General features: G+C 38.9%; 1 protein-coding gene across 1 annotated transcript in view; it reads right to left on the bottom strand.

Moving 5' to 3' along the window:
• Window positions 1–22,947, bottom strand: part of CLCA1 (chloride channel accessory 1) — a 30,908-nt gene extending 7,961 nt beyond the window's left edge. Inside the window, exons 1-9 of the mRNA XM_007079166.2 lie at window positions 22,732–22,947; window positions 17,795–17,935; window positions 17,482–17,629; window positions 14,817–14,922; window positions 9,299–9,476; window positions 6,246–6,464; window positions 5,446–5,673; window positions 2,660–2,834; window positions 707–813 (exon numbers count right to left, since the gene is read on the bottom strand). Coding sequence (XP_007079228.2) covers window positions 707–813; window positions 2,660–2,834; window positions 5,446–5,673; window positions 6,246–6,464; window positions 9,299–9,476; window positions 14,817–14,922; window positions 17,482–17,629; window positions 17,795–17,935; window positions 22,732–22,938 — 1,509 coding nt within the window. The 5' untranslated portion in view covers window positions 22,939–22,947. The remainder of the gene's footprint in view (window positions 1–706; window positions 814–2,659; window positions 2,835–5,445; window positions 5,674–6,245; window positions 6,465–9,298; window positions 9,477–14,816; window positions 14,923–17,481; window positions 17,630–17,794; window positions 17,936–22,731) is intronic.
• Between the last annotated feature and the right edge of the window lie 2,046 nt (window positions 22,948–24,993).

Here is a 24,993-nt window from a genome sequence, read left to right as displayed (position 1 = left end):
TAGCTTTTGAAACTATTCAAGGAAAACATTTAAAATACATTTGTTCTTTTCGTAAAAAATAGCCTCAAGACTTTTGAAAGAAAATTTGGTTTTCTTGAAATTTTAGAACCAGAAGGGTCCAAGAATGTTTTCTGGTTCATACCTGGCTGAGGTCCAGAAAGATGAAGTTCTTAACCCACAGTTATAGAGTCAATGGCAGGCCCAGGCCCAGGATCCAGGTGTCTTGACTGACATCATGGGCTTTTCACAGAACAAAACACTTTCCACCCATTATAAGAAACTCTTGGCAAATATAAGGGGTTTGAGGTAATGGAAAAATAGAGCAAGTAATCCCCGAACACTTACTTGTTCCAGAAAATTTGTTTTAAGATGATCTACTGTGAAGAAAATTCTGACCCAATTATATTGCTACGGGTGCTTGTTAGCAGATGTTAAAAATGAATTCTTGGACCTATTATATTTTATGTTGCTGGTTTCCATGAGGAAGTCAGTTAGCATTGTTTCCAAACAAGTAAACACTAATTGCTTTGTTTAAATAAGTAGTGTTTTATTTTAGGAATAATGTCTAATGTCAGGCTGAAACTTCTATTTTTAATTTTAATCTACTACTAGAAGAATATAGTACTTAGGAGTTTTAACCATTAAACTCTCCATCTTGGCTATGATTATTTATAAACATGAAAAACCAAAGAGTAAAAATTCTGACCTGGATAGAGCGCTGGGAGTCAGCTCCATTTCCAGATGAAAGGGCTCCAAAAGCATCAATGAGGCCGTTGTTCTGAGCCTGATCTGAAGCATATGTCTGTAAACCTCCTAAAATGCAATTACATTATCAGAAGTTGTTTTCTAGAAAGCAAGTATTTGCAGCATTTTAGCTATTGTTAAGACAGCAGAATATGTGAAATATTTTGTTGCATTATTAAGGTATTAATTGATCAATATCAAATAGGCATCCAGATGAACTCAGAAGCTGCTACTAATTTTTTAATCATACTAAATAATAGCTTTAGCAACATCTCAGTTGCCCAACTATGTCAATTATTTGTAAAGCAGCCATGGATCTCTGATAGGTCAAAAATAATATCATAAAATTTCATGTTTTAAAAGTCATGCACTTTCATAAAGAGAATTCATTAAGCCTTATTCCAAGCCTATTAATTTATTCTTATTTTAGACATAATCCTAACAAGCTTCAATTTTGAGTTTTCCCCTAAATCATAAAACATGTATATGTAGCAACAGCAAGAAATAACAGCTGACAAAGAAGAGTTATAGAAAAGTGTAATATGTAGTAAAAAAAAAAAAAAAGATTATAAACCAGGTCTCGCAGTCTTGGGCTATTTAGAACATATGTAACTAAGATAGTTGATGTGAAAGTACTTTTAGACAATTAATGCCATCCAAAGTTTAAGGTCAGTATTTTGGTAATGTTCTTGGAACCTCACTCAGATACCCTTACCTAGACAAGTGAATCTCTCCCCAGCTGCTCTGAGTGTTAGCTGCTAATGGCAGATAGCTACCCCTTTGTCCAGAGAGTTGGCTTACCCAAAGGGGCTATACTTGCCAGAGAAATAACATGCCCCTTCACCTCCAACTTGCCTCAACTCTTCATAGCCACTGACTGATGGACACAGTGCTACAAAAGGTCAGCCCTTTTACCTCAAGATTGCACCAGGTGTGTGATGCAATTCCAGATCGAAAGCCCACTGTGGGCTTAGACTTCAGCTAGACTCTAAATCCATTTCTGTGCTTACGTCTTTCCCCTGCCCTATCCTACTTCCAATTCTCCTGTTCTCCTGAGGGCTCTCCTTCTATAACTCCCTGTCTCAGGCTCTGTTTCTAGGAAACCCAACTTAAGACAAGTAAGCAGTCTTAAGCAGATAGGAGCAAGCAGTCCTATCATTTTACCTGCCTCGGAAGGCAACTCACATAATAATTGATATGCATAATCCTGGCCCTAAGTTAAAAAAAATGTGCCCATTTACTCTGCTAAAGAAGCCAGGCATATATGGAATCTATGTTAACCATCTGTCTCTGTATGTGAGTTAGAAGCACAAAATATTAATGTCTTATGGAGAAACTGCATTGTTTTCTACATTTTCAGAGTGATCTTCTCTCTGTGTGGTTCAGTAGACCCTTTGCTCCACCTCTGCTACTCCTTATTAAAGTCTCTGCTTGGAGATCATCCTCCTGGAACCTTCTTCCCTCAATAAAGTCAAGGCTTTCTATTCTTTCTTTTTATTCAAGTGCTTTCTACCGCTAATATGGTACTTGTATCATGGTATTATGTGGTTAGTGGCTTGTCATCTGTCCCCCCTGGGTCTCTTAGCCAGCTGAAAACTGGAAGAGAGTGGTTCCTGGGTAACCTATTAGATTCTATCCAGTCCTCACAAAGTGTCTGGGAGGAGAGACCTGCATCCTAACTAGAGTGCTGTGCTGATTCCCATCTTCCTCCAGACTGCCCTAATCCTAGAACCAAGGCCTTAAAATAAATGGGTAGAGTTAGTTCTAATGGTCATTTGGGAGGAAGGGCAGGTAGTTGGTTAATAAGATTATCCCTCTCTCTATATATCCCACCCTTCTCCTTCTCCTCAGTTCACTGGAGCTTGCAGTGCAGTAGAAGCGGCAATTCAGTGGGATGCAGCAGGCCACTCTTCACCTGTCATTTTAGACAGCTCCTCTAGTTCTTTTGCTGCAGAGGGTCCTAGGGCGACTGTGTGGATGATGGCTCCGCTTTGTTTCACCTCGTTAAAGCATGAGCTTATCGTGTTATCCTCCCCATCAGTCAGTAGCACGATTTCAGATCCATCTGTTGAGTATTTCTTCCTAATAACCTGAGAACATAATTCAGGGCATGAGTTATCAGGGTGCCCAAGGTGTTGGGAAAACTGCATTTAAAGGGAATGAGAAGAGAAATTCCAGAGGCAATAAACGGGTGCCTGAGAATGGTCACATATCTTTCTACCTTGAAATGATTAATTTTAAATCAACAACTTTCATGGAACTTGACAGTAGTGTTTTCTCTTGGTTACCCTGCTATGGAGCAGGCTCCGTTAAGAGAGATACAAGACAGTTCTAGGGATGGACACCACTGTGGAAGCAGCAAAGGTTTTTCTAGTTTCTTTCACATGATCTCTCCTTGACAGGCTTTCAGAGGTCCCCAGATATTCTCAGAAACTACCTTCACTGAATGAGAATAATATTTTGGAGATATGAGACTCAGGGCAGATTTTAGCTTATAAAATGGTTGGCATTGGTTCTGACTGGTAAGTACCCGGGTCCCGTGAGTTGTTAATAGTTTTTAATATTCCCTCTAATAAAAACAAATAATTTCATTACTATTAACCCACAGTTCCTAGTTGTCTTATGACATCTACGTTTCAACCATTCCTTATGACACAGATTATAGCTTTTTACATTGTATAGAACCAACCTTTTACCAATGTTGGATAAGTTATGATAGAAGGAAAATTAGATTAGAAAATAGTGATGTTCATTTCAGAAGAGGAAGGCAAGAGGCCACTCTTCCCCTAAGAAGAGTAGAAGGGAGACCCAGAAGTAGGGGAGACAAGCAATCAAGCCTAAGCAATCTTCTCTGGACCAGACTGTCAGAAAGGGAAGCCACCTTAAGTAGCTTGAAATGAAAGCTAAGAACAGAGGGGACTTCTGCCCCACTCTGTTTGGACTCTGAGAGAGGGCTGCCACACAAGGAAAGAGGGAAGAACTACGACTGCTGCTGCATGTAGGAGTCCAGAGCTCACGATCCTCTCAGCCATGGCTGTGGCCTTGATTTGACCAAGTTGCAGAGCCTGAGAGGCCAGGGAAAGGGCTTCATTTGGATTCTTGTGTCCTACTCCCCATCACTGCTACATGCCATGGAAAACATGCAGAAGTTCCCACATACACCGTAGGGAAGACAGAAGTTGGCAGATAAGAGAACAGGTCATCTTGCCAGACAGGCTGAGGGGTGTACAGTCTGCTCAGGGGCTGAATGGAGGACATGGGGTGCTCAGGGCTCTGCTCCAATAGTGAGAGCCAGAGTGGGGCTGAGTCAGCCAGGAAGGATCACCGGGCCCTGATCAAACCTGGAGAGCAAAGTCCAGTGGGCACTTCAGCAGATACAAGAGCCCAGAACAGACCTGACATGGGTCCTGCAGCAGGAAACAATGGGGAACTTAAGGACAGCGTAGGACCCAAAGCCCTTTACCTCATCACTGTAAAGTCACATATAAGCTCCTCCCACCCCACATCTGGACTCCATTGGGCAAGAGGAGCATGTAAATTCCAGTTGTGTCTCTCACACTCTCTCTCACCCATCTGAGAGGAAAATGCAGAACCAGAAGTTCTGTCTTCACCACCAGGCCATCTGGCATTAGTCATCTCCCCTAAGGTTTTGCATAGCGGGAGTTTAGTCTAACACATCAGCGATTTCAATGTCAGTTCCCCTCCTTCATTTGGTTCTTTAATCAAAGCTTGGGTGAGTGGTAGAGGCCAGAGAATCCAGATGCACACAGGCATCTGGAGAAGGGATCTGCAGCTGACTGTACAAACAATGGAAACCACTTTTAAAGAACTAAACTTCAAGGTGGAATAAAAGGTCTAGAGGGACAGACCGAATGTGAGGAAATTGTCCACATGCAACAGTGTCTGTTGTCCACATGCAACAGTGTGAGCTGGGTACTAACTATTCCTGCTGCTGCTTGGGAATCTGGAACAGCCCCAATGATGTATTGTGCTCCACAGCAGGCAGAAGGCCGACCTGCCCAAGATGCCACAGATATTCTGAGACCTTAGCCAGCCAGCTTCTCTCAGCCTCTTATTCTTTGTTTCATGGGGCTAAATACCTTCTAAAGAAATATTCAATATTGATTGATATATTTGGAGCAATTAAGAATCAGGTGCCATCAGATAACTCAGTTCAATTTTATTTATTGAGAACCTTCTGTATAAAAGATATTGTGCCAGCAGCCTGGGAGGTAAAGAGATAAGTCCTGTTCCTAAAGAAATTTTGCTTGAGTGAAGTGCATGATTAGAAAGTAAGACAGAAGACCTAGAAGTCGTAAGAGATTTTTTTTTTTAAAGTTCACAGTGTTTAGAGAGATTCTCTACAGTTGAAGGAATCAGGAAAGATGTCAAGAAGTAGGTGGCGTCTGTGATGGATCTTTGAAGAATGAATGGGATTTGAATTACAGGAGAGGGAGGAGAAAGTATCCCAAGTGGGGAGCCTAGCAAAGGTGTGGAAGTGCTGAAGGACAGGTGATCCAATTTGCTTAAACATAGGACACCTGGAAGAGAATCCCTGCCTCGTAAACACAGAAAGGTAGGTAGGCCCCATATTATGATAGAACTTAATATTAGAGGAAATTTGACTTAATTTGTTGAAAACAGAGAGACGTTTAGGAAACAAATTGTAAACATTGACAGATTATAGGGAACTTGTCTTACAGCAAATGCCGATCGAAGCCCAGAGCAGATGGACGTTCCTCCTGTGGCCACGGTTGGTAAGCTTTTGGTGAGTGCATTCCTTTCCACATCACTGTTTATCTGTATGAGTTCACTTTGTACATGGGCAACACTGTCAAATGTCACCATCCCAACCCAGGACCCTTGCTCAACCGTCTGCAGAAGGAAAAGTTTGCCGGCTTGGTTCAGTCGATTAAGACGGTCACCATTCTGAACGAAGAAGTAGAAGAAAGGCAGTCAGTTGGGTTTAGATGAGCGGACTAATAACAGAACAGTCTAGAGGAAATTTGGAAGTAGCTCCCTCAACACAGAGTAAATGACAACAAGCTTATTCAAGGCCTTTATATTAAATTAGATTTCTGTATTAAATTTCTCCTTTATATTTAGTAACATCTTTGGGTAGAATGTTAGGGCCTTTGTATAAGTGGCCCTAAAAGAGCAAATCAGATTTGGCTTTAGTTTGATCATTAGATCACTGCTTTAGTAACAGTTCTATAGATCTACATATTATCAGTGAAACATAAAAAATGTTAAGGCTATGCACTTTATCAGATCAGTGCTCATAAATTGAAAGCTAATTTAATTTGGCAAATGAGACACTTGATGCTGAAATTTCTGTTGAATAGAGTTGAGGTGGGTGTTTCTGATGGTCATGTTATTGTTGTAACTGTTCTGACCCTAAGGGTTGTGTTTATTCCCAACCTGTTACAAATTGCAGTCCAGATCATAGCATATGCAAATGTGAGACCAGAGTCCAGAAGAGCAAGACCCAGTGAACATACCGCCATGCTTCCAGACTTATCAAGGACTAAGCACACAATTCTTTGTCCTATCTGCAGCAATGAAAATGTGGGCGTGGGTGGCTGTGTCGTCATAGGAGTGGTTTTCTTAAAGTCCTCAGAATCGCTAATCACTTCCCATGTGCTTCGGAGATTGCATTTTTGGTTTTGCAGGTTTGGGGCTTCTTTATTGTGGTTTTTTTCTGTACAGAATTCAACCACCTGAAATTGTCAATAAAATTATAGAGATAAATAATAGAGAAGGGTATTTAAATCCCTTGCCCTCCTTCCTAGTCTGCCCGGCTAACCCATCAACTTGGCTTAATCCCACAGTCACTCCAGAACACTGCTGGGGAAGTTCACAGTCATAATTCAGAGTTCCAATCTTATACCATGTCTTCAACCTTATTGGATCCTTAATGTTCATCAGCAACCTAGATCTGCTCTTGGCTTCCTTCCTACTTCTAAAATTTGCCATTTCAAGCCATCACCACTATCTACAAGCCACCCATTTCTTAACATTTCTCTGCTGGTACCATCCTATCTCTCCATCCTCTTACTTCCCACTCACTTACCAACACCCTACATCCCAGCTCTTTCCACTAAGATGTTCCACAGGCTCCTCAACCTTCGTGTGTTCATAATTGAACCTATGCCCTTTCCTTTAACTCTGCTCCTCCTCCTCTTGCATTTTCTAACTTTTTAAAAAAAATTTTTTTAACCGTTTATTTATTTTTGAGACAGGGAGAGACAGAGCATGAACAGGGGAGGGTCAGAGAGAGGGAGACACAGAATCTGAAACAGGCTCCAGGCTCTGAGCTGTCAGCACAGAACCCGACGTGGGGCTCGAACTCACGGACCGCGAGATCATGACCTGAGCCGAAGTCGGCCCTTAACCGACTGAGCCACCCAGGCGCCCCTGCATTTTCTAACTTAAGTCACCACTATCCACACAACCACCTAAGTCAGGAAATCCTATCGTCTTCCCTCTACCAAATAACCAAGATCCATATATTTCACTCTCTCTCCAGTTCATCATTTTTCTCCTTCTCCATTGGAATCTCCCTCATTCAAGCCCTCATGGTCCGTGACTCAGACTATTTTGGTCTCCTATCTGACTTTTCCATCTTGTTTGCCCTCCAGTTGGTCCACTGCGCAGCTTTTAGAAACATCTTCTTTCTTATTTCTGTACTCAAGACCCTTTGGTGGCTAATCATTGTTCATACACTGTAATTTGGACTATTTCACAGAACAAGGAGCAATCTGTGTTTAGATTTTTGCATCACTCTACATCCTCACTCTGCCTGTGCATCCCAAGTCTTTTAATTTCCCCCCACTGTGATCCATAAATTCTCAAACTTGCCTTGTTTTATATCTCTATGCCTTTGCTCATGGTTCCCACTTTGTCAAGGAATTCCTTTTCCTCTGTCTTCTGCATTGTGAACTTTACCTTCATTTTCAGCCAAAAGGTCATTTTCAAATTGTTTTTTCATTTCCTACCTTCCTTCCAGAGAATTTCTACTCAGCCCTTTGGCTTTCCAATACCCCGTGGATGTTAAAGGGATGTTAAAGATCCCTTTAACATCGTTAGTACACTTATTCGGCTATAAACCGAATATAGCAGAAAACTGACTCATTAAATTTTGCTTCCTCAAAACTTGGTTCAGTGTCTGATACATAATAAAAGCTCAATATAAGTTTGTTGTTTTTTGAGTAACTCTAAAATCTGCGTGTCAGGTTTTTTTTTTAATCTGCAAAAGGGTAATAGTTATTATGCAAGAATTATATGAGAACATACGGAATAGGGTCCATACTAACACAGTCAGTAAATGAAAGTTTCCTCCCCTTTCTTAAGTATTTACATTGCTAGCATTTGGGGGGATTAAAAAAGGTGGCATAGTATGCAAAGAATGTGTAACCTCATTCTTCCTCTCAGACTATTATTCGCAGTATTATCATTCAATTAAAAATCCTAAATATCCAGGATTCTAGTAATATAGAAAGTAATAATTAGGTGTAAAGCACTTATTTTTTTTTGTTTTCATTCTCCAGGTCATTTTGGTAGTGTTTCCATAATATCATTATGGCTACATATTAGCAGGGGTTCTGAAAAACTTGTATGTGAACTCCAGGCAGAGGTTCCTAAACCTGATCATGCATTAAATTTAACTTTGTGGTTAATCTAAAACATAATGAGGGCCCTCTCTTGAAAGTTTCTGAATAAGTCTAGAAATAGACTGCAAAGCCAGAGTGAAGGATGGGCCTTTTGGACCATGGTACATCACATTTTTAAAACTTACACCACATTTTTATTGACAGAATCTTGCAAGTTACTTCGCCTTCTATTTCAAAAGGAAAACATAATTTTATATGAGACTGAAAGACAGGAGAATCTCCCCACAAAGTCTCTCCACTGATTTTAGTTAGTGATAAACTGATGCATTTAGTTTTAGTTTATGCAAATTTGCTGATATATATATTTAACACTAATGAGGATAATTTGTCAAATTTATTATATACCAGTTGGTCATTTAAAAAAACATTAGGACACATTTAAAAACTACTTAAAACTATTAAAACTATGTTCAAACCCCTTATAGGCAGCAACACTCTTAAAGGATTGAAAATTTCAGTTAACAACCAAAAGCAAATATGCAGACTGAAAAGAGATCTCTGCAAATTAAATTTAAGGCTACTTTTTATTAATGAATAAAAAGAAGTGTCTAATTCTCTTGGGTAAATTTCTTAGTTAACCAAAAATTGTTGTGCTTGTCTGCCTTTAAGGATATTTGAGATGATTCTAAGCAGTGAAACCACAGGCTCATGGGAGGGAGATGATGGGAGTCTCACTAATGGACCTAAAGAGGGGGTGCGGGGTGCGGGGGGGAGATAATGAATTTATCGCTGATTTTGTACTCCCAGTTTCTCCCACAGAGAATCAGCTGCTCACTGGTGATTTCCTAAAATTTGATCCTTTCTTGCAGCAATCAGGGATAAGATACTTCACTAAATTCATAAGTGTCAAGAAGACAAAAATACAAGAACAGAATACTTACAGAATCAATACTTTGTGCAAACATTATGGAAGCCTTCACAGTCTGCAGGCTATGAGGTATGAACTCACATCCTTGTTCATACAGCCCTGTTACTTTGTCGAGTTTGCACGATTTGGTGACACAGCTGCCTCCCTGACACTTGTTTATTACATTTTTGCCAGTAATATCTGCCGAACATCTGAAAATACATTAATACGTTTAGGTGCTGTAATCATTTTGAAGGGTTATTAGACTGTGGTCAGGTTGTTCTGATGTCTACAATTTCCTCTTATAAACAAATAGATCACCTTAAATAGCAAAATTATTAAATTCTCATCAGAGTCATTTTTATTTGCCAGAAAGTATCTGAAGAGTTCCCCAAACGGTATCAGAATTTGTTTCTTTGCAGCAGAAAAGCTAACTCTGGCTTATGGCTGTTGTCAGAATTAATAAACTTCCAAGTCCTTAGCTACCTCCTAATCTAGGACCCTCATTGCTAGAAAATCAGGAACTCTCTTTTGTTTCCCTCAAAAGGCTTACAGACATTTCCTGTTTTTCTAGTTATACAATTTTTGATATTTCTTATATGTTCGTAGGTATTTTAGATTTTTCTTTATATGCTTATGAGTTTGTGGCTATTATAAATGGACGACTTTCCCCCAAATTTTATTTATTAAAAATTTTTTGATGTTTATTTATTTTTGAGAGAGAGAGAGAGAGAGAGAGAGAGAGAGAGCGTGAGCAGGGGAGGGGCAGAGAGAGAGAGGGAGACACAGAACTGGAAGCAGGTTTCAGGCTCTGCGCCATCAGCACAGGGCTCAAACCCAGTGGGGCTCGCAGAGCGGCTCAAACTCACAAACCACAAGATCATGACCTGAGCAAAGTCGGATGTTTAACTGACTGGACCACCCTGGTACCCTTCGCCCCTACATTTTATTTTTTAAACATATAAGTAATGTATCAACACCACAGAAAATTTGGAAAATAGCAAAGGAGCATAAAGAAGAATATAAAAAAATCATGTCCCACCATTAGAAATAAGCTACTGTTAACATATTGAAGCATTTTCTTCTCTATATATCAACATAGCATTGCACATATAGCTTTGCTTCCTGCTTTAAAAAAAAAAAACTTGGTATGTTAGTATACTTAAGATTTTAATGTATTATTATAATTCATAATATCCTTTTAAAATGTGACTTTAATAGCTGTATGTTTTGATACTATAAAATGAATCTAGCCTAATTTATTTAATTTGCCCCCCCCCCCAATTAGTAGAAATTTGGTACTGATTTTTCAGTACTAAAAGTAAAACTTCAATGAATAAATAAAATTTCACATGAAGTTTTGGCTCTGTTTCCAAGTTTGCTACATGATTGATTCCCAGAGTAAAAGTTTGAACATTTTAAAGTCTGTGGATACAACCCATTCTGTCATTTCCCTTAAAATGGATTTTTAAGCATGAAATTACTGGATCAAAAAATAGGAAAAGTTTAACAGATTTGATATGTGCCATCAAATTGCTTTCTAAGGAAAGTTATGCCAGTTTATGCCTCCAACAACCATCTGTGGGAGTGCTCATCCCGCCGAAAGTAGCTTTACTTACTAGGTAATAAGTGATTCTCATCCTAGTCACATTTGTACCTCTTTGATTACTAGTAAGTCTGAGCATTTATTATATGTTTATTGGCCATTTTTATTTCCTCATTTGTGAGTTATTTATTCTTCTCCAGTGTCTATTTTTCTATTAGGGAGTTACCGTTTTGTTTTTGGTTTTAAAAAGTTCTTTGTGTGTTATAATACTAAGCTCTTAAAAGTCTGGTTTCTTAATGTTCATAGATATGTTTTTCTGTTGTTACCTTTTTCTTTAATTTACGTTTGATTTGTGTACAACCAAAATTTTAATTCATATGTCGCCAAATTTATTATTCCTTTATTTACGTCTTTTTCCGATTCCTGAATGCATAGAAAGAACTTCACCAAATAACAATTCAATATTTATTAATATTTATCTAGTTTCTTACTCATTATACTTAATGAGCCTATCCAACTGGAAAGAGGGTCTGTTAATTTTTTCCCCACACAGTTAAAAATTGCTCTGATATCTTAAGAAATTCTGCCTTTCCTCATAGATATGTAATTCTGGCTGTATTAAATAATAAATTATTATATATGTGTCTATTAGACCCCATTGTTTTAATTAATGTAGCCTTAGAGTATATTTAAAATTCAATAAGTAAAATGACCACTTATTCTTTTCAAAACTCTTCTTAGCTACTATCTACTGAATAATCTCTAGGATTTTAAAAATGAGGTAAAAATAGATGTATTTTAACTAGTTTCATAAAATCTATGTATTGATTTGTGTTGAATTTACATCTTCCATGAATTCAAAGTCTCTCAACTTATCTTGATATTCTTTTAAATTCCTTAGAAGGATCTCACTGTTTTATTCTAATATGACTTTCACATTTCTTAGAGTTGACCCTACTTAAAAAAAATTATTTTATTTATTTTTTAAGTTTTTATTTTAGTTACCTGGTGCTTATCACAACAAGTGTGTGCACTCATTCCTTAATCTTCATCACCTATTTCACCCATTCCCTCCACCCACCTCCTCTCTAGTAGCCATCAGTTTGTTCAGTTAATTAAGAATCTGTTTCTTGGTTTCCTTCTCTCTCTCTCTTCCTCTTTTCTCATTTGTTCTGTTTCTTAAATTCTACATATGACAGAAATCATATGGCATTTGTCTTTCTCTGACTTATTTTACTTAGCATTATACGGTCTTGATCCATTCATGATGTTGCAAATGACAAGATTTCATTCTTTTTTATGGCTGAACAATATTCCATTGTTCCAATATTCTTTATTCCTTCATCTATTGATGGACACTTAGATTGCTTCCATAATTTGTACATAATGCTGCTATAAACATAGGGGTGCATGTATCCCTTTGAATTAGTGTTTTTGTATTCTTCGAGTAAATACCCAGTGGTACTATTGCTGGATCATAGGGTAGTTCTAGTTTTGACTTTTTGAGGAACTTCCATGCTGTTTTCCAGAGCAGCTGAACCAGTTTGCGCTTCCACTAACAGTTCAAGAGGGCTCCTTTTTCTCCATATCCTCACCAACACCTGTTGTTTCTTGTGTTGTTGAGTTCAGGTATTCTGACACTGCGAGGTGATACCTCTCCCCTACTTTTATTACACTTTTAATTGCTATCTTAAGTGGAGAAGAAATTTTCCATTATATTTTTGAACTCGTTATTGTTAATCTATGGAAAGGTAATTTGAATATTCATTTTGTATCTGGTCACCTTATTGACTTCCTTTGTCAGTTTTAATTTCTATTTATTTCCTTGGGTTTTCTGAGTGGACTATGTCTCATCTGCTTAAAAGCAATTTTCTCTCTTCCCTTTGAGTAGCAGCTCCTACTGCCCCACTGTTTTTAACCTCTTCAGTTTAAGGTGTTATTGCATTGGCTCCAACTTTCTAAACAAAGTTAGAATGTGCTAATAGTGGTCATCCTTATTCCTAGGAATGTCTCTAGCATTTCCCTATTAAATATGAAAGGCTATCAGTTTTCAGTGAATGTTCTGTATCTTATTAAAGAAGTAACTTTCTGTTGTGGTCACTACCATCATTTTTTAAAATTGCTCCTAGCCCTTCAAAGCAATAAAAATATTTGGAAGATAAGAAGCAATAAGCATTATTAATACACTATAATTACATTTTTGTTAAGATGACATGGTGATCATGTCAGCTTTGCTAATGTTATCTGTGGAAGAACATGCTGTATATGTAAATATGTCTAGAATATCTCTAGGAAGGACTAATAAGCTTACTAATAAGTTTTTCTCTTGAGGGAATATATAGCATTCAACTATGTAGAAGCTTAGAAAAGAGAAGTGTGGAAGGCAGGTGTTGGGTTTGGGATGGCATGCATTGGCTGAGACTGTAGAGGTCGGTCCAATGTATGATCACATCAGGGAAGGGCCCCTGGGTGTGGTCTGTGAGGTGCAGAGGGAATAAGCTAAAGGAATCTGGTGGACTGTGCCTGGTTCTAGGAGGCACGTAATGTCTATTTATGCCTGAGGTTATGTAACAATGAGGGAAGATACAACAGAAGTGGACCTAGCTAACAGAGTTTGAATGTAGTAAAGAAAGGCGAAATGGTGAGTAGTAATGCTCCCGTGGGAGAAATGGGAAGCCAAGATTGAGTGCTGAGCCAAGTGCAGCTCCCCTTGGAAACAGTTGCACCACGTAGGACAGTAACTGAACCCAATCCTAGCTCCCGTCCTTGAACAGCATCAGGCAAACAGAACTGGAAGCAGAAGTGGAGAGGAGTGTTGTACCAAATTTTAGTCTTTAAAAAGGAGTTGTTGTTTTTAAACTCGGGCATATGTGTGCAAGGTTATCAAACTCCTTTGAGAATCTATTGGCATCATTATTTTTCTTCTGTACTCAATATGCCATATTAATTAGTTACCTAATATCACAGTATTTTCAAATTTCTGGAAGATATCCTACTTGGCCTTAGTATGTTTGTTATCCCCTTAATTCTACCAGATATAATTTACTATCCATTAATTTAAAATCTTTTTAGAAAACTGTATCTACAGAATTATTTTTCATGCCATCTGTCAGGTTTTAGTGTCTAAATGATGCTACCTCTTTAAAGTAAATTGGAAGTTCCCTGCCTTTTATGTTAGTGCTAAAGCAGTTTATATTCACTGAAATTGAACTCACCCATAAAATAATGGCAGCCAAGAGTACTTTTCAAGTATTCGTTTTGCTTTCTATTGACAGTACAGAAAGTTTAATTTAAATTGGGATAAATTTTGTTTTGTTTTAATATTTGGGTTGTCATTTATGTAAGTTCCACAGTCCCTCCCAGGCCCATTTGTACTGATCAAGTCCACATAGATACCATTCTGCCCTCAAGGCACTAAAGAATCCCATTAGGCTGGCTTATGTCCCTGATTCTGATATAGGGAGATGGAGACACTGAACATGGTACCTGTGGATTTCTTATCGTTGCACACACACACACACACACACACACACACACACACACACAGAGGCAAATGATTTGTAGCTGCAGAGTAGACAATTCAACTAATTGAAGCACTTATAAAGGGAACAAAAGTAGTAGTTTTGTGGGAAGCTGAAAAAGAGGGTGCTAAGAGAATGAAAGATAAAAAATATAAAAAAACTGATATTTTTGAAGTCAATTCATGGAAAAAAATGATTGCAATTTTATAATAGTTTGGGAAGGTGGCTCAGTCAGTTGAGCATCTGATTCTTGATTTCAGCTCAGGTCACGATCTCAAGGCTTGTGAGATCGAGCTCTCTGTGCCCCCCTTGGGCTCTGCACTGACAGTGTGGAAACGGCTTGGGAGTCTCTCTTTGCCTCGCTTTCTGCCCCTCCCCCATTCACACACACAAGTGCCCATGTGTGCACATGCTCTCTCTGTCTCTCAAAATAAATAAATAAGCTTAAAAATAGGTTGGGAAAAATTAAATTAAAATACACATACCTTACTGCTTGTCTTTTTCCATTGGAAAAGTAGAATTTCTGGTTATTATTGTATTCATCATATACCCCCCACCGCAGATGAGCCCATTCATGGACAAAGACCCTTCCTGTGAGAAAATAGTTTAAACACCGGATTACAATAAGAATGACAAAACTATCTTCTCACACTAGGAGAAGGTAATTTTTCTGAACATCATTATGCATTGCTATGTTAATTTTTTTCAGTTAAAGGTTTGATTTCCTCAGGGAAAAAAAAAATCTAATGACAACTGCACATTTCTTTAAAATATAACTACTTATTTTGCCTCACCAAATGTTAATCAGGCACTAGTAGGTGCCAGGCAGTTATTCATACAAAGACGAAACAACTGCCTTGTCCTTACACAGCTCACAGTCTAGCAGATGACACAAATGATCAGATAACTAAAATCCCTAGTGGTTCAAGTATAACGATGGAGCCCAGTGCAGGCTGTTGTGGGAGCCAGAGGCATTCATAGGGCAGCCAGACCAGCATCCCCAGTATGTCCTTCTCCCTCATGGTTCATATCTGGTTAACCCTCAAGGTCTGCCTACTACACCTCTGGCTTTTTGCTTTGACCTAGTCTCCTCTTTCCAATCTTACTGCGGCCTACTCCTGAATCACTGCAATGGCCACCCACTGGCCACTATATCTCTAGTCTTAGATGGCTCCCCTATGGTGCTCAGGTTAAGTCCAGCATCTCAACATGGCATACAAGATTCCTGATCCAGGCTCTGCTCCTCTCTGAAGCCATATCTCTTGCTGTTCTTCATCCACTACCAAAACTCTAAAATCACAGTGAATTTCTAAACTCCCTTTGCTGTCTAGAGTCACACCATGTTCTTGCTCATCTCTTGTTCTTTTCACATAGTTTTCCTCTGACTCAGAATACGCTTTCCCTCTTTCTCTGAATAACTCCTACTCCTCTTTCAAAATCAGGCTTATCTCCACCTAGAAGCCTTCTCTGACATCCTAAACCTGTCCATATACCCCTCCTTTGCACTTTCATTATATCCCATTATGATACTTTATCATGTTATATTTTCATTACTCTTTAATGCTAGTCTGTCACACTAGACACATCTGCATGAGAATAGACAACATGACTTCATTGCCGTGCCTTGGCAAATAGTGCCTAGAACTTAATAGGCGCTCAGTGAGTATTTGAGCTTACACTCAGCTCAGTTTTTCTGGAATGTAAATTCCTAGGTAGGCTGAATTTGGACAGTTATATGAAGGGATGTATGCTAAGGAAGACCTAGAATCTCACATTAAAGATTTAGACTATTTTGTCAGTGCTGGGGAACAACTGATGACCTCTTAAAGGGAAGGGAAGGTTGTAGGAGAGCAGGCATGGAGGCACAGTACAGAAAGAAGGGATTATAAATGTGGTGACCATGATGGCTGAGGTGGGCTCAGGAGTGGGATGGGCACTTAGGTAAATCAGTTCAACACATATTGAGCCATAGGTTGGGAATTTTCTGTTCCTGTTATGGAGTAGAGATGGAATGTTGTAAAGGAACAAGAGAGAGGTACATTTGTTTGACACCTCTTTCTGATAAGGTCCATAAGTGCATTCGTGTATTTGGGGGTGGGGTATTGAGGTGCTAGTACTCTTTTGTTTGTTTTCTCTGCCTTCCCTATTTAAATGAAGAAAATCAAATGGGTCCTAATCTTTTCAAGATAGAGAAGAAACCTAGTACTAGTTATTAGTTACCTTAATTATCTAAAACTTATTGCATTTGATTATACTTGGAAAGTATATTATAATACTATCTGATAACAATTTCTAAAAATTAAAAATTCTGTACTTACACACGTGTGCTAAACATGAAGAATTTAAATTTTAACTGGGAAATACACTATTCTGAATCTCTATTTTTTTTCCAGTATATGAAATTTATTGTCGAATTGGTTTCCATACAACACCCAGTGCTCATCCCAAAAGGTGCCCTCCTCAATACCCATCACCCACCCTCCCCTCCCTCCCACCCCCCATCAACCCTCAGTTTGTTCTCAGTTTTTAAGAGTCTCTTATGCTTTGGCTCTCTCCCACTCTAACCTCTTTTTTTTTTTTTCTTCCCCTCCCCCATGGGTTTCTGTTAAGTTTCTCAGAACCCACATAAGAGTGAAAACATATGGTATCTGTCTTTCTCTGTATGGCTTATTTCACTTAGCATCACACTCTCCAGTTCCATCCACGTTGCTACAAAGGGCCATATTTCATTCTTTCTCATTGCCACGTAGTACTCCATTGTGTATATAAACCACAATTTCTTTATCCATTCATCAGTTGATGGACATTTAGGCTCTTTCCATAATTTGGCTATTGTTGAGAGTGCTGCTATAAACATTGGGGTACAAGTGCCCCTATGCATCAGTACTCCTGTATCCCTTGGGTAAATTCCTAGCAGTGCTATTTCTGGGTCATAGGGTAGATCTATTTTTAATTTTTTGAGGAACCTCCACACTGTTTTCCAGAGTGGCTGCACCAATTTGCACTGAATCTCTATTTTAAGTGAAAAAAGTTATAATAATTTATTTTGCTTGTATATGCTTATTCATATAATGCTATTATTGATCTACTTTGAGAATAAAATAATTAAATTGTGAGAAATATACCAGATTATTTTATCTCTAGCCCTACCTTGTGGTCCATATTGAGCAAGCTTTTTTCCCGCTAGGAAGTCAGGAGTGAAATGAATCCTTTCCCCTTTTTCTCCACAGTTGCCCAACTGCTCCGTGTAGGGTTCATCATTACCTGGAGCAGTTGGTTCAGCAACTAGAACATCAGCCTGAAATTTAACAAATAGTCATTATTACAAAATTCCGCAAATGAATTGACCTTTTTCATGCAAGAGTATTTTGAAACAATTTCATTTGATTCTAGAATATTTTGATGAAAAAAAATCTGAATTAGAGAAGGAAATTGAATGTGAAAAAAAACTTGATATTCTCACATTTTTGTAGGTCTCGAGTTTTGGTCTCACATACTCAGGTTTTGTCTTCCATTTTTCAGGAATCAAAATGGCAACCTTTTTGAAATAGAATCTTCTTTCTGTAGCTTCAAACAGATATGGAGATGCCTGGGTCACCATGTCCTGGGAAAAAAGAAAACACATATAACCAGCACATTTATGACAGAAAATAGGCAAAACTGCCAATCATTCAAATTTATATCCATATTTCACATTTCCAAAGACTAGTTATTTATCAAGATGGGAAGGGGAAATGTGGAAATAGCTTTTATTAATAATAATAGCTGATCTTTTCTGAGTACTTACCACATGCTGTGTATTTCAGTATAATGGTTGACAATGCAGACTCCAGAGGCAGACACTAATTGTGGTTCCACCACTTATGGCAGGACATCAGGCAATTTCCTCAAGCTCCCCTGAACCTCAGTTTCTCCACGTGTAGAGTAGAAAATATTCTAACGACTAGCTCATAAATTTGTTGTGAGGAGCAAATGAAGTCAAGGAAGCACTTAGAACCATGTTTACTTAGCAACATGAAATGTTAACATTTCAACATTGTGTTAACATTATGAAATGTTAGTTATTGGTTTCATTTCATTTGATCTTTTGAGGATCAATAAACCTTTAAGGGAGAAACTGACAGTTCGAGAGTATAGGTCTCAAAGTCCCACACCAAGTAGTACTGGGAGAGAAACTCAAATTAAAATGAATGCAACTGTAGCACTGCTGGCTCCTGTAATAATTTTGGGGTTAACTAAATGATATGAGAGTATTTATTTTTAGTATAGTACTAAGTGTTCAATATAAGGAGGTGGCGTAATTAATTTCTCTTCAAGTTACGCCTGACTTTATTTCTCTAAAATGAAAAGAGCTGTAGTGTTAAATTATTAATGCCTCTGCACATTCCCTGAGCTGCTTCATGGCAAGGTGGTAGAGAGGGTATTATAAGAAATTTATTACAGAAAGGAGTATTGGGTCTACTAGGACTGAAAAACACTGAAAGGTACAAAAGCAAGTATAGACAGAGGAGAGAAGAGGGCTGAAGACTGAGCCCTCGGGCCCCCAGCATTTAGGGGTGAGGTGAGGAGAAGCCAGCAAAGGAGATCCGGAGGGAGCAGCAGGTGCATGGGGAGGAAATCAGAAGGAACTGCGTTTAAGTGGCGAGAGTGTTTAAGGAAGGAGAGATTCCTCATCGGTGTCTAATGCTCTTGAGCAATCAAGTATGATGAGGACTAAGAACTGAGCAATGAATTTGGCTACCTGAGTGATCCATTTTAGTGGAACAGAGATGATAGCTCCATATGAATGAGTTCAACACACTAGGGGATGAGGAAGCAGAGACGGTGAATACAGACAACAGGTCAAGTTTTTCTGTAGATTAAAGTGGAATGGAGAAATGAAACATTAGCTGAAAGAGGACTTCAGGACAAGGGAGTTTTGTTTGGTTTAGTGGTTTTTTTTAAAAATGGAAACTATTATAACATAGGTATATGCTAATGGAAAAGAACTGATAATTTAAGAGAAAAATGGGTCATTGCAGGAGGAATGTCCTTGCTGGAGCAGACCAGAATGACTAAAGTCCAGTGCCTGGCAGGGTTGGCCTTAGGGGCAGAAACAGGTCATCATTACATGGGGAAGTACTTGCCCGTTGATGCAGAAGTGACTCCTACTCTGCCACTTCCTAACAGGATAAACTTGGGAATTTATCTCTATGAGCCTTAGATTCCCTCCCTTCAGATAGTGGCAGTAATGGCTGCCTGGACAGTTTTATTAAAGTTCTTGTAATTTGCATTTCCTTCTTCCCCCAAAGCCAGATTTTTAACAGTTACTAGGATAATATAATATTGTCTCATTTAAAAAAATAAAAACACTGGGGGCACCTGGGTGGCTCAGTCGGTTGAGCATTGACTTCGGCTCAGGTCATGATCTCCTGGTGCTCAAGTTTGAGCCCCGCATCAGGCTCTGTGCTGACAGCTCAGAGCCTGGAGCCTGCTTCAGATTCTGTGTCTCTTCTTTCTCTATGCTCCCTCCCCCACTCATACTCTGTCTCTCTCAAAAATAAATAAGCATTAAAATTTTTTTTAAAAATAAAATGAAAAATAAAAACACTGAGTCACGATCACCAAAAAGTTGAAAAGTAGATATAAAACTTCCTACATTAGAGTATTATATTACAATTTGACTTGTGAAATGTGAATTTTCATTATCTCCAGGAAGAGTGAGCAGCATGAAATTTTCTTGTCTTCCATGTTTTAATAGAAACATTAATAAGGAACCTTTGCTTCATCATCTGTTCCAGATTTTGAGAAGGCGGCTTCATATCCAAATAGACATTTAAACTTAAGAGGTTTGGAGAAGGTTGAGGATAACAGTTTATAGGATGGGCTGGTAATGCCTTAAGGGCAGGGATAGTATACTATTCACCAGTGGATTCCTGGTACTGACATTTTGTAAATGCTCTATGAATATTTGTTGGATGGATGAACAAAGAATGAATGAACGAAGCGGTTTCACGAGTGGCAAACTGTCCAGGAGTGCCAAGTCAGGGCGTGCCTGGGCTTCCACGCATTGAGAACACCCCAAACTGCTCCCATTCAATATCTTTAATGTGTGTGTAAGTGTGTGTAAGTGTGTGTGTGTGTGTGTGTGTGTGTGTGTGTGTGAGAGAGAGAGAGAGAGACAGACAGACAGACAGAGAGACAGAGAGAGACAGAGAGAGAGAGAGAGAGAGAGACAGAGAGCTCTCACACAAGCAGAGAGCGAGTTTCTCCCTTAGTCTCTCTCACTCTGTCATGTGTGTTCTGTTGTTTCTACAACTAAAACGGACTAGAATGTAGGTGCTGTGGATAGAACTGCTGCAGCGCCATCTGCCGGTCCTATATATGGAAAAAATGTTAGGGACTGTCCTGCTAAAGCCAGTATTTAAGAGCTGACTTAGAAGCTTCTGCCCCACAAGGGCTTGAGGAAGAGAATCCCCTTAGAAAGCAGAGAGTGAGAGATGGCCAGGAAAGGCAGCAAAGCCAACAGTGAGCTCCCTCAACTCTGCAGATCTGGAACATCAAATAGTGAGGAACCCACTTTTGTTAACTACTCAGGGACACAGAGTACACTATTGTCCTTAAAAGTGTTCCTGTTACAGAGAAGATGTAGAAACCAACTTATACCCAACTCATTTAGGACTCCTACCAGGAAGCAGATTTAATCATTGTAGTGAGAAGTACATTTCTCAGGAAGAAAATCCCCCTAAGATAGTGAGATGAAAGAGCTTTGAAAGCTTTAAAGCACAATATAAATACAAATGACCATTGTCATTCAAGATAAGGCATCTGTGTCCTCCTCCTGGTATTTCCTGAGCCCTACTGACTATCCAGCAAGAGACAGAAACATTGCCAGCCACATTTTTTCTTCCATACTTTGTCTGTTACTTTAAGTGGCTACTTCATTTTTGCTCATGCCTAAATTTAGAGGTAATCAAAAACCTACCCAAGGTATCTGATTTGAGGGATTTCAAAAGATGTAAATTTCTCTTTCACCAATGGTGGTAGACCTCATAATCTCCCACTTAAACAGGTAAGCTTCTCCTCCCCCATCAACTGCTGCACTTCTCCAACCCCAACCTTCTCTTGGTGGTAGAGATGGCCCTTTTTCCAAACTCCATATTTCTGGCCTTGCTTTTGCTCAGAGCAAAGAAACTTTGGGGACGACCTTTGGGGCCCTTACACTATTAACTTCTGAACTCACACTTAGGAACTTTGCCTAGAAACAAGCTTCAGTCCCTTTGGCTTGGTTAAGAGGGAGGAACTCTTTTGATCTAGAAGGATTAAAAGTGGGATTGATGATTGATGGCTATACCTAACATTTACTGAGCTCTTATTATGTATCAGGCATTATGCATACATTTTTGAAGTTTTTAAAAAAATTTTTGAGATAATTTTAGACTTACAGAAGACATGCAAAAAATTGTACAGAGTTCCCATATACCCTTAACTCAGCTTCCCTTATATGCATGCATTGCTAAACTTAATCATGACAAAGTCCTATGAGGAAGGTGCTTACTATTATTCCCATTTTACAGACCTACACTTTTGCCTTTTATAATGCATTTCCTTCTTAAAGTTTGCTGTTGTATGCAACCTCTCTAATCCCTCCACCTTTTAGCAGTTAGATGCTTCCCTAGTTTTTCCTTCCCCCATGGGAGAAGTAACAAGTGAGGTGAGCCTGCCCAGCAGCCCTGAGAGGGTCCCTTGCATTGGAGCCGGTAAAATGCATAGTTTCCTCTCATTGGGAGGGTCAGGATTGTTCTTAAGTCAGAGATTTGCATCCTGGGCTCCTGTATTAAATAGGATCACAGAGAAGGGGATTACAATTAGGAGAATAAAAGGAGAATCTGATATAAACCAATGGTAAAATCCAGTCAGTGTAGACATCATTTATTAAGCACCAATGATGTATCAAACTCTGAGTTATGTGCACTGCATTTATGGTCTCATCTGTCACGAGAATCCTAATAGTTTAGTGTTATTATTTACATTTTACAGCTGAAGAAACATACTCAGACCTGAAAATAATGTGGCAATGTCACACAGCTGGAGTTAGAGAACTCATGTTTGCTCTACGACAATATTACACTTATTTTTTTTTAAAGCATAGAGGCGCCTGGGTGGCTCAGTCAGCTAAGTGTCCAATTTCGGCTGTGGTCGCGATCTCATGGCTCGTGGGTTTCAGGCCCTGTGTTGGGCTCTGTGCTGACAACTCAGAGCCTGGAGGCTGCTTCGGGTCCTGTGTCTCCCTCTCTGTCTGCCCCTCCCCCACTCGTGCTCTGTCTCCCTCTCTCTCAAAAATAACATCAAAAAATAAAAATAAAAATAATTGGATAAAAAATGTTTTCAAAGCATGGATAATTATCATTTTGAACCTACCTTTATTTGTTGAATGAGTGTTTCATCTTCTGGCACATTAGGGTCGATTGCAATGACAATGCCTTCATAACCATTATTATTCAGCTGAATGAGTGACTTGCTCACAGCACCTTCCAGGAGATGAAGGACCAAGATGAAAACAGAACACTTAAATGACCCCATTGCTGCACATTGCACTTTGATTTCTCTCTTTGGAGAATGCTGCATTTAGAGGTATCTTTCTTTACCTCTCTCTCTATATATATATATATGAATATATAGACACACATTTTTCCAAGTTATCAGAGGTGGTTTATCACAGTGTTTAACCCTTTGACCCAAAATTCTTTCACCATTACATTTGTCTCCAATATAAGGAACCATACATATAGCTTAGTCTCAAATTCTGTGTACTTTCAAATATTTCATTTTGAAAGGATTATTAGCCTTGTCTACACCTGTGCCAGATGCTGGGAATGAGGGTGGGGAGCCCACATCCTGTTCCTTGGAGGAATTCACAGGTGACAAGCAGCTCGGCCATTAAAAGATGTTTACTTATTACAAATGTTTGCTGATCCAGGGACACTGACCCACCCAACACCACCGTCCAACCCTCACCTCCCCATGGAGGCCTGACTATTCTGCATATTCAGTGAGCACTATTAAGTGTAAGTCATATACCCAGTTATCTATGATGGTGGTCTTTTTTTTTTTTTAATCCTCATTGATCTTGACATAACCTCATCACCTCTTGATGCTCTCTTACACAATCCACTTGCAACAACAACAACAAAATTAGAAAGCAACATAGATATTATTGAATGTTTTATAATGGAGAGAAAAGATAAAATTTATATATCACTGTGCAAAGCAAATTCCCTCCAGTTCCCTCATCAGACCTCTATTTTTCTATTCCACAGCTCATGGGTCAATATAATTCAAATTAACAACATTAAATTATTTTTTGAAGCTAAATTTCTCTCAGTATGAATTATGGACTTCCACCTACTTCATAAACTCTTTTAAATTTGTCAAACCTCAGATGGAAACTCAAGTTGGTCTACCAATTTACTGTATTCAAATTACTTGAAATATCCCTTCATCCCAAGACTTCATTTGTGATAAGCATCAATTTCACCTTGTTTATCCCCTTTCTTTGACGTTGGCTCATAAAAGTTAGGTTAGTACTTACAGCTACTAAATAGAATTTATTGCTCAAGTACATGTCTTTAAGCGATTGAAAGTAAAGCATTGAAGTAGTGGGAATATCTAATTATAAAGTGGTTGTCCAGATGATCTAAATATGCTTTGGTGCAAAAGTAATTTATTTAATGTGTACTGAAAAAATGTATGCGTTTATCATACATCAAAATTTTTGATTCTTAAACATCTCACACCCCCAACTACATATGTCTTTTCGGGGTTCCCTAAAAAACAAAGTCTAGGGCAAGCTTATGTGTTAATAATTGGAGAGTTTAATCCCAGAGCAGAGCAGTGAGAGTGAGGGAAAGGGGGAAATAGTCAGGGATGGCTGGGAAGCAATAAAAGGTGAAATGTTACTAAACTGGCCACTTGGTACAATGAAGAGACCCAGCGGGCCACCCTGCAGTTGTACTTGCCCTGACATTTGGGATGTCTACTAATGGGCTCTAGAATGAAACCATGCCTTGGAACAGTCCATGGGAAGGAGGAAGAGGAAGTATTTGGCTTTTCATCTCCTATAGGTGATCAGCTCCCCTGAACTTACTGGCTTTGTTGTCCAGCCCATTCAGCAGTGGCTTGGAAAGAGCGATTCCATGCCTTGTGGTGTATAAGGAGCTATATTCCAAGTGGTGCCTGGTTGACCTCCGGCAGTGGAACCACTTGGGCCCTCAAGGAGCAAGTAGGTACTGAGAAGGAGTGAGTAACTGAGGGCCCAGTGCATGGATGGGGCCAAGAAAATCTTAAGGGGGTTCTGTAAGATTAATCCAACACAATTTACCCCTTGAACTGCTCATATCCACCCTTCTCCTTCCATAATATTTAGCTCTAATATTATAATGTAGAGGTGGCATTTTTTTGTGTGTGCGAGCCCATGCTATTTTGCTTTTTCTTTAAGAGAATGTACAAGTCCAATCATTCATAGGATCTCCTACAAAGTGGTGGCCAATTGCAATCTTCTAAAAGACCTAAAGCAAGAGAGTTATTGAATAAATCAGTGTCTGCTGCTAGGACTTGTCTCAAGACCATGTTAATCTTAAAATAAAAGTCAGTCATTTTGCTAGCAAAAATGGGTTTATTCAG

Source organism: Panthera tigris, chromosome C1 (assembly GCF_018350195.1).
Source record: "Panthera tigris isolate Pti1 chromosome C1, P.tigris_Pti1_mat1.1, whole genome shotgun sequence".
In the NCBI taxonomy this organism is placed as follows: domain Eukaryota; kingdom Metazoa; phylum Chordata; class Mammalia; order Carnivora; family Felidae; genus Panthera; species Panthera tigris.
The sequence above is the reverse complement of the archived record's forward strand: the minus strand, read 5'-3'. Positions and strand labels throughout refer to the sequence as shown.